Below are 10,206 nucleotides of genomic sequence, written 5' to 3' on the forward strand. Positions count from 1 at the left end.
CATTACCTACAATGTTACGAGAGTGCAGGGAACTGCTCCTGCTGGCAGGTGACTTGCATACTGCCCACGGTTCATTGTGCAAAAATGTTCTTAACTCCAATAGCTTTAATTCTGTTTTCATTTTTGTATACAGTATGTAGGTAAGAAACACGGATCCACCCTGTACTGCTAAGGAGACATGATTAACAAAAGAGAAAAGAGAAATGCACAAAATGCCTAATCCTCTAGAATGACAACCATTTTGCCCATTTTCCTTCCTGGAAGAAGATGTCTTTCCCACCCCTAAAGGAGTTATACAACAAAAGAAAGAATAAGCAGTCAAAGGGCATTGCGTTAATTTCCATACAACTGCACATATTTTAAAATCATTTGATAGAATACCTCCACTTCAATGATGTCATCCAACGACCCCAACAAAAGAATTATTTCAATGTCTTGAACTCTGCAATTAAGCAGCAGGTTATGTTTCTCTAATTGTTTCTTTTCCAGAGAAGTCTGCATGCTTACAACTTCTTTTTGCAACTTTCCCACTTCCCTATAAATACACAGATATGAAAGTGATTTTACTCATTGTGTAAAGTAGCACCAAGGAAGAAAAATGTATGTTATAAACTTCCATGAAAAAATATTTTTTCCTATTAGTGCTAGAAGCTCTAGAGTTTCTCATTGATGATACTAATTTACAAACTAACACTCCTGCAAAAGGCAATAAATGTAATTAGTTAATCCAAGGGAACATTTTTCAATAATACACATTACTGCTTTAATCGGGGTTAACAAATATACAGTGCTTTCCTAGTTACTTTATTTTAAAATCTGTATAATTTTTCAAGCTGCATTTCTCCCTTAAATATAAGCTCGACCTTTTATAATCTCACACCAAGGGAAATAGTCTCTTAGCAAGAAAAATGTCTTACCAATTTAGTTATTACACAGCTAATAATCTGAAGTTTCTTTACCACCACCACCACTAATGTAAGGCCTTCTATCTGAAAATAAGGGCTTGGGATTTACCAGCTGAAACAATGAAGGATTTTAAAGGGACCTAGAAAGAGGACTGGGTGGAGGAGAGCGAGGGAGGGAGGAAGAAGGAAGGAAAGACTATGGTTTTCAAGAATAGGAAAACGAACAAATGAGTTTGTTTAAACTAAATACAAGAGTAAAAAAATCAAGAGTAAACAGACTTTAATTCTACTCAAGAATCTTTGACAAAGAATTTTCTGAAACCCTGAAGATCTTTGGACAGTGAGGAAAATTGTGAAATGCCGTGAAGCTGAGCCAAAACAGAGCCATTTCATCTGATCACCCACGGTCGTGTCCATCCTACAGGAAAGCAGATGTGATTCTGGTTCAACATGCCAGCCGATTCAAAGTGCCATCGCGATCATGGCTAATGTATGTTCATCGTGTTCCAGGCACTATTCTAAGTGCCATATGAATATTAACTCATTTAATCCTCACAGCATTCTATGAGGTAGGCACTATTATTATCCCATTTTACTGATGAGGAAAGTAAGGCATAGTATGCAAGTAGCAGAGCTGGGACGTGACACCAGGCAGTGTGGCTCTACATTCTACTCTCTGACCCTGGGTGCTGTGTTGCACAGACTACAGGGAATCTCTGTACAGCAGGAAGATACCAGTATCAAGAGGGATTGAAGGTAAGGGACTCTATACAGGTTCATGTTTTCATCCACCAAAAAGGATTATTTACTCTAAACAACTAACCACCCCTCTTCATTTTCCCCCAAATTAGAATATTGGGGCTGGCTGGTTAGCTCAGTTGGTCAGAGCACGGTGTTATAAAACCAAAGGGTTTGGATCCCCATTCCAGCCAGATGCCAAAAAAAACCAAACCCAGAATGTTTGAAATTTCATATCGATGGTATGCATGTTTAGAACTCTGGCTAGGTCTTTGCAATTGATGAATTCTTAATTACCTTTCAACAGCCAAAAACTTCTTCTGTTCCTCTTCAAGTTGAGTTTCAACTTTGTCAATGTTGGAATTCTGAGTGACAAGTATGTCTGTAAGTTGCTGCCGCTTTGCCATGAGTTCAGCCACGATTTGCAGACAGTTTTCTTCAGTCTGAATGGAGAGGAATTGCATTGTAGATTTACTATCTTTTATGTGAATAAGGTCAATAGATTACCGTATTACCAATAAAACCAAACCATTCGTTCCACGATAAGTCTCCTTATTCTGTGTGCTGCTTGAACCTCTATCACAGATTGTGCCACACTCTCATTCTACACTTTTGGAAACTGGTAATCACTACCTGCCTTCATCCTTCATTTGGATTCATTCCTCAGCTCACTGCTATTTGACTTCTGTTCCCATTGTCCAGTGAAAGTGGTCGTCATAACCTCTAATACGAAATTAAACAGACATTTTCCTGACTGTACCTTTTTGACACCCTTCATCACATCCTCCCTTCTGAAACTCTGGGGCTTCTATGATACTACCTCTTCTGGCTCTCCTCATAACCTAACTGGTCACCTTCCAGAATCCCATCGTTGTTCCACTGCTCTGCACTACCTACCTCCCTGCTTGGGAGTCTCAACCATTCTCATATGGTTTCAATTTACTCTCATAACCAGCAACTCCCAAATCTGTATCTCCAGCCTAGACTTCTCCCCTTATCTACGTACTCTTTAACTACCTGCTGGAAATTGCTATCTAGATGTTACAAAGGGAATTCAAGCTCCAAGGGTCCAGAATTTTCTCTCCTTAACCTGAATCTACCATCACCAATCATCCAGGTTAGAACTTAGCAGTCATTGGTAGCATCCCCTTTGCCTTTTCTCCCACTTCGACATCCAATAATTCATGAAGCTCTGCTGATTTTAAGTTTTCGCAAATCTGCCCCCCACTCCTTCTATCACTATTAGGACACTTCAGGAGCTCAACATGTTTATTCAAGGAAGGATGTTATAATTTCCATAGAGAGGCACTTCAGCCACCCATTATTACCTTCTTTAGGTTATCGATGTCTTCTCTAGCTTTCTGGATAGTTTCTTTTAATGTGTTGGTGTTTTTCAGTTTCTCCTTAAGCTGATTGCGACTATATTCCAGTTGAATATTAAGCCGAGATTTTTGTTTTTCAAATTCTAATCTAGTATAATAAAGTCAAGCATTATAAATGGTAAGCAGAGTACATTGATTTTTTAACTTTTTCTTATGGAATTTTCAAAACAATACAAAATTGGGAGGAAAAGTATAATGAACCCCCTTGTAGCTCTCACTGAACTATAATAATTATCAATTCTTGCTCAATCTTGTTTCATCTTTAACCACACTCACTGCCCCTTCCCACTAGGCCTCATGTAATTTCAAATCTGTAAATATTTTCATATGTATCTCTGAAAGTGAAATAAATTTTAATTCATAACCATAAACTATTACAGATAAAAAAGAGAATAATCACCCAGAGTCACAGAAAAAAAAAAAATCACAAGAGATATTAGAGATTATTTTGAACAGAATGAAAATAAAAAGGCAACATACCAAAATTTGTGGGATACGGCTTAAACAGTACTTACAAGGAAATAAATAGCTTGCAATGCTTATATTAGAAGAGAAATCTAAAATACATAATGTAAACTTTCATCTTAAAAAGCCAGAAAAGGGGGCCGGCCCGGTGGCGCACTTGGTAGAGTTCGGAGCTTGGGAGCGCGGTGGTGCTCCCACCGAGGGTTCGGATCCCATATAGAGACCGGTCCGCTCACTGGTTGAGCGCGGTGCAGACGCGACACCGAGGGTTGCCATCCTGTTACCGGTCACGAAAAAAGACAAAAAGGAAAAAAAAAAGCCAGAAAAGGAGTAAATGGAAACAAAATAAGTAGTAGGAAGGAAACATTCAACAGCAGAAATCAATAACATAGAAACAGACAAAGCATAGAGAAATCAATAGGACCACGACCTGTTCTTATAAAGGATCAATAAAACTGATACACTTCTAGCTAGATATGAGGAAGACAGGACAAATCACCAATATCTGAAATGAAAGCACATCAGTATAGACCTTGAAGACTTTAAAAAGGATAGAAAATATTGTGAATAACTTCGTTTATAAGTCTGACAACTCATAAAATGCGCAAGTTCCTTGAAAAACACAAACTACCAAAGCTCACCAATGGAAAAAAAAAATAACTAGAATTGTTCTATGTCTTATGAAGGAAACTGGAAATTAGTAATTAAAAAGCTTTCCGGTATTGCCTGTACTATATTGTTTATTTCTTTAAATCAGTCACTTTTAAAATTCAAGAAATCTTATTTTTAACAGGAGATTCTCATTTATTATTATTAATGGAATATTTCGTTTTAAAAGAAAACATTTACTGTTATAAATTAAAAACAGTATATCATTTGACATAAATTGGAAATGCTAGTAACATTAAAAACTGTAAAAAGCAAACAAAACCACAAGTCTTCCCACAAAAAAGGTGAATGGCTTTGGTTGCCTCATTTGCAAATTTTACTAAACATTTAGGGAAGAAACAATATCAATTCTAAAGAAACTCCTCCAGAAAAAAGAAGAGGAGAGAACAATTCCCAGCTCATTTTATGGGTCTGGCATTACAATAATAACAAAACATGACAAAGACATTACAAGAAAACTACAGATGAGTGCACTCATAAACACAGACGTAAAACTCCATAACAAAACTTTAACAAGTCAAACCCAAAAAACATATGAAAAAGATCATGACCAATTTGGTTCACCCCAGGTATGGAAGGTGTATTAATATTCCAAAATCAATCAATATAATGTACTATTATATGTATTTACTATTAATGAACTAAAAGAAACCCAACCCAACCATACAATCATCTCAATAGGTACCGGAAAGAGTATTTGACAAAATACACTCATTTATGAAAAAATGTCTGTAAAGTAAGAATGGAAGATAGCTTCCTTAATCTGATAAAGGGCATTCTGAAGTTCATATACCTAATCATGAAAGACTGAATGCTTTTCCGCTAAGACTGGGAATGAGGCGGGATGTCTGTTCACACCACTTTTATTCAACATTGTACTAGAGTCCTAGCAAGTACAATTAGGCAAGAAAAAGAAATAAAAGATGTACTAACTGGAAAGGCAGAAATAAAATTTTTTTTTTCACTGACAATATGACTATGTAGAAAATCCTAAGGATGTACAAAAGAGCTACCAGAAATAATAAATAAATTTAGCAAGATTTCAGGATACAAGTTCAAATAACAAAAAACAATTTTATTTCAATATACTACCAACAAACAATTTTAAATTAAAAATTTAAAACAATTCCATTCACAATAGCATAAGGATATGAAATACTTTGGAATAAATAAATGTTAACAAAACATGCACAATTGTTTAATGAAAACTAAAGACCATTTTTTTTTTTTGGTGTGGCTATTATCAAAAAGACCCTAAAGACCATTGATGAGAGAAATTAAGAGAGACTTAAATAAAGACTGATACCATCCTCTTGAATTGGTATGTTTCTGATGTCAATTCTTTCCAAATTGATTTATAGGTTCAACACAATCTCAATCAAAACCTTAGCAGGTTTTTTACAGCAACTGAAAAGCTTATCCTAAAATGTACATGGAAATGCAAAGGACCTAGAATAGGTACCGGCTTGACCTTTCTTGTCCAATATCCTCAGTGCCTAGAATTGTGCCTGGCAGATATTTATCTGTACCTTTTTTAATTTTGGCATCAATATTATGTTTATTTCAGAAAAAATGCATTTCTTCCTCTTCTACACACTGAAACAGTTCAAATATTGAACATGTGTTTAAACATTAAACACTGAAGTTACCCATGCCTTTAAATTTTGCTGGGACATTCATCTGTGAAACCATATGTGCTTGGTGCATGTGGGGATGGGGTGGGTAGGAAGCATTTTTACTTTCTTTTCCTATGGGTTAACTGGCATCCTTAGATTTTTCTATCTTGTTTTGGGTAACTTCTGGTAATACATTATTGAAAATTATCAATTTTACCTGCATATATGGATATTTACAGACAACCAAGCAAATTAGTGTTAAATTATTCTTTTAATAACGGGTACATGTGTAATTATGACCCCATTCTCTGATTTTGTATATCTGTGCTCTCTTTTAAAAATTATGGAATGAAAGAACTAGATCTCTGTATAATATGAATTTTTACTAGCTATTTCTGGAGGAACTAAAATAAAAACTACCTCAGGCATAATTCCTTTAAATTTTGAAATAATAGTTATTACTTTAACATGCATGTAAGTTGCTTACCAATGGCTTAATAAAAATACCTTTTTTGATCAATTTCTTGTTGCTGTTTAACATGTTTGTTCTCAAATTTACGAATATTTTCCACACCAATTTCTTCACAGAAGCGTTGACAAATATCATCTTCTACCTTTTAAATGATTTTAAAACAGGTTTAATAATTTTAGGAAACATATAGACGAATGCTTAAATATAAATTTTTCCCCCTTACATTTTTGTGGATTAGGTCAAAAACTAATTCTTCCAAACATTACTGTATTCTGAGGAGCCAGTGCTTTCTCTTCCTTTAATTCCATAAACTATGTCCATCTATTTTCAAATTTCTTATTCAGAAAACCAATAAAGAAAGCTTGAAATTGGCTTTATTAAGTGTTTTGTCTTTATGAAGTGTTTAATATCAAATTGGCAAGATTTAGTCACTTACTTTAGTCACACCAAAATATAACATTCTATGTAAACAGAGAAAACATTCTTTCATATGTGTAATGCTATAGCATCTTAGACAGTATAAAAACAAGAGGAATAAAGCATAGAATTAAGAACCAAAAAGATTTGTAATGGGCCAGCCCGTGGCTCACTCGGGAGAGTGTGGTGCTAATGACACCAAGGCCATGGGTTCAGATCCCATATAGAGATGGCCGGTTGGCTCACCTGGGAGAGCGTGGTGCTGACAACACCAAGTGAAGGGATAAGATCCCCTTACCAGTCATCTTTTTTGGGGAAGAAAAAAAAAATAGATTTGGAAAAACTAGAATGAGCTAAATCCAACAAAATAAAATTTAACTCAAATATTTTTAAAGCCCTGCATGTAAGTATAATTGTATGATGAGAGAGACCTGTCTCAACAGAAGGACATGTTAAAAACTTTTAGATTTTAGGTGAATGTACATGAAATATAAATGTGATAAGATTGATGCAGTAGATCAATCCAATTAGCACAAGTAGATAATCCAAATCATGGAAAGTTATACACACAGCGTTATATGCATGATTCTTTGTACTGATCAGAAAATATTTTGAGGGGCCGGCCCGGTGGCGCACTGCTACAGTGTGCCGCTTGGGAAGCGTGGTGGCGCTCCCGCCGAGGGTTCGGATCCCACATACAGATCGGCCGCTCACTGGCTGAGCGAGGAGCGGGGGCAACACCGAGGGTTGCGATCCCGTTGCCGGTCCCGGTCCAGTACGGGCGCGACACTGAGGGTTGCGATCCGTTGCCGGTCACGAAAAAAGACAAAAAGAAAAAAAAAAAAAAAAGAATAAAAGAAAATATTTTGACATTATGCTCTGTTCTGGGCATTGGCAAACAGCAGAGCATCCAGAGGATGATTACCAAAACTTGCCTTGAATCCATGGTAATGTGAAATGATAATAGAAATTAGGGATATTTAACCTGGAGAATAGATAATTAATGAGCAACGTGAGTCTGGTTTCAAATCATGTGATAAAAAGCAGAACTAAAAGCAATGGATGCAAGTTACAGAGTGATGATCTGACAAGTAACTCTTGGAGGATCAGAAATACCCAACGGTGGAATAAGTTAAATTAGAAATTTCCTGACACTTTTTAAGCAGAGGCTAGATAACCAAATCTTTCTTGCCCCAAGAGCCAAGCACCATGCCTGGCATTTAATAGATGTTAGAAAAAAATAACTATTGAGTAAATGAGGAATCTTAAAAGATAATGTAAATGACAGTTCTCTACCCCCTGGTGTCAAGGACAGTGGGATAAAGGAAGAGACTGTAATTTTGACAATGGGCAAGGAGAGGTTGGATGGAAGGCAGTGTGCACTTGTCATTGTCTCTTGAGATGGGCAATAGCGGTTCTCAAAAGATACAAGGAAACTAGTTTGGAAAACCAGTAAAACTTAGCTTACGTGTTGTCTCTGATAGGGCATGGTTAACTATCATCGTTTGCTTTAGCACATATTCAAGAAGTCCTAAATCTGGTATCTGGTCTAGAACTATATTCTATATGCCTTTCAGTAATAAACATAACATTTATGACCTTATCAATCTTTTCTTGAAATTCTTTAATTCTTTGTTGTCGTTCTTTGATTCCTTCGCTCAGCATAGAACACTGAGACTCAATATTTAATAGATCACTTTGTAGCTGAGGTTGTTCCTAATAACAAAAGAGAAAACATTTTTTAACGTGGTTGTTTTAGTTTTATATAGTAAAGCCAAAAACATGATAGGTGTCTTTTAGAATAAAAGAGGAATCCATGAGTTAAAATGAATTCAAGTACAGTTGGATAACAAGATTAAATACCATAAAAATAATTAAAGGACTATAATATTACCTCAATTATAAGGTAAAGTATCTAAAAACTACATGATGCTATCTATATAATTCCTGAAACTCTGCTCTAGTTCTAATTTCCATCAAATTTTGCGTAAGTCTGTAGTACCTGGTAAAAGGCAGCAAGGTCCTTCTTTTTAATCATCTCTAGTTCTCTCTGTGAATATTTGAGTCGTGTATGAGTTCCTCGTATTATAGTCTGTATTTCTTTCAAATCTGTTTCCTTGCGGAGTGTCTTCATTAAATCCTAAGAAAGAAGAGAAATATAAGAACATTTTACAGTAGAAAAGCACTTTCACTTTTCAAAGTAATAATTCACTGATTTTTTACATACAACTCCCCTCCTTCTGATAAGAGACCTGGCGTTTAAGTACATTAGCCACCTGGAGTAACCAAGATGCCATACGAACTTTTCGAAAAACCAATATACTTTCTAGCAGGAAAGAACTAGGTATGAAAAATGAAGAACAGGGAGTGGATGTGTTCCACTCAACACAGAGAAACGGCATCAGCAGGATCACGTGGTTCACTGCCTTACTTTCCAGGCATCCTTGTCTTTTTACTTGCCTCCCCTATTCCCTTCTCCCTTCACTCACCTTATTGCTAAAACAAATTAACTCCCTCGTATATGTTCTGTATTTTTACTCGAAGTCCTTAGGACATATAAGTATACGAAGTGTATATATATTCACCTATATATGTTGTTTTTCAGGCTTGTTTTGCAAATTTAGAATCATACGGATAGTGCTTTTCTGCATTTTGCTTTTCTCATTCAATTACTCACAAAAGTCAGCTGATAAAGCTCTAAATTCATTCTTTCAATGGGTGCATATTATTCCAGAGTGTGACTGTACCAAAATTATTCAATTACTCTCTTACTAATGGGCATTTACTTTGTTTCCAGGTTTTTGCCACCACAAATAATACTACAACCTACCTGTATGTATACCCTCAAGTTCTGATGCTTTTATTTCCATGCAATAAATTCCCTGGGTGAAATTCATGGGTCAAAAGTTTTGTTTAAAAAAAAAAAAAAAGATGACCGGTAAGGGGATCTTAGCCCTTGGCTTGGTGTTGTCAACACCACGCTCAGCCAGTGAGCTAACTGGCCATCCCTATATAGGATCCGAACCCGTGGCCTTAGTGTTATCAGCACCACACTCTCCTGAGTGAGCCACGGACCAGCCCTAGTATTCACGTTTTTATTTTAATAGCTGATACTCAATTGCTTTCCCAAAAGCTGTAACAATTCGCATTTCTATAAATAATGTGAGTACTCTTTTCCTTACATCTCCACCAGCAATAAGAATTTTATATACATATTTACTTTTCCATGTCTTATTGATAGGCATAAAGTAATCTTAATTTGTATTCCCCTGAGTAATATGTTCTATATCAAACATTTCTTCGTGTTTACTGGCCATGTAGATGTCTTCTTCATTGAACTATCTAACCCTATCCCTTGCCCAGGTGTTTCTATCACAATGTCTTTTTCATGTCAATTTGCAAAGAGTTCTTTAATAGGATACAGCCTATGGTCTTCATTTAAAACTTATATACATTTTAAAACAACCAGGCAAATTGTACACAATTTGATCACATTAAAATTCGAAACTTGGGCCGAGCCCGTGGCACACTAGGGAGAGTGC

At 36.0% G+C, this 10,206-nt stretch overlaps 1 protein-coding gene across 1 annotated transcript in view; it reads right to left on the reverse strand.

Moving 5' to 3' along the window:
- The window catches only part of LOC103582834 (structural maintenance of chromosomes protein 1B-like), a gene marked incomplete at both ends in the record, with an annotated part of 10,360 nt that extends 1,556 nt beyond the window's left edge, over nucleotides 1-8,804 (reverse strand). The window contains 6 exons of the mRNA XM_008564318.1: nucleotides 382-535; nucleotides 1,941-2,086; nucleotides 2,972-3,113; nucleotides 6,283-6,389; nucleotides 8,264-8,380; nucleotides 8,667-8,804. Of these exons, the coding sequence (XP_008562540.1) occupies nucleotides 382-535; nucleotides 1,941-2,086; nucleotides 2,972-3,113; nucleotides 6,283-6,389; nucleotides 8,264-8,380; nucleotides 8,667-8,804 (804 nt within the window). The remainder of the gene's footprint in view (nucleotides 1-381; nucleotides 536-1,940; nucleotides 2,087-2,971; nucleotides 3,114-6,282; nucleotides 6,390-8,263; nucleotides 8,381-8,666) is intronic.
- Nucleotides 8,805-10,206: the final 1,402 nt, after the last annotated feature.

This window comes from Galeopterus variegatus, unplaced genomic scaffold (assembly GCF_000696425.1).
Source record: "Galeopterus variegatus unplaced genomic scaffold, G_variegatus-3.0.2 Scaffold18078, whole genome shotgun sequence".
In the NCBI taxonomy this organism is placed as follows: Eukaryota; Metazoa; Chordata; class Mammalia; order Dermoptera; family Cynocephalidae; genus Galeopterus; species Galeopterus variegatus.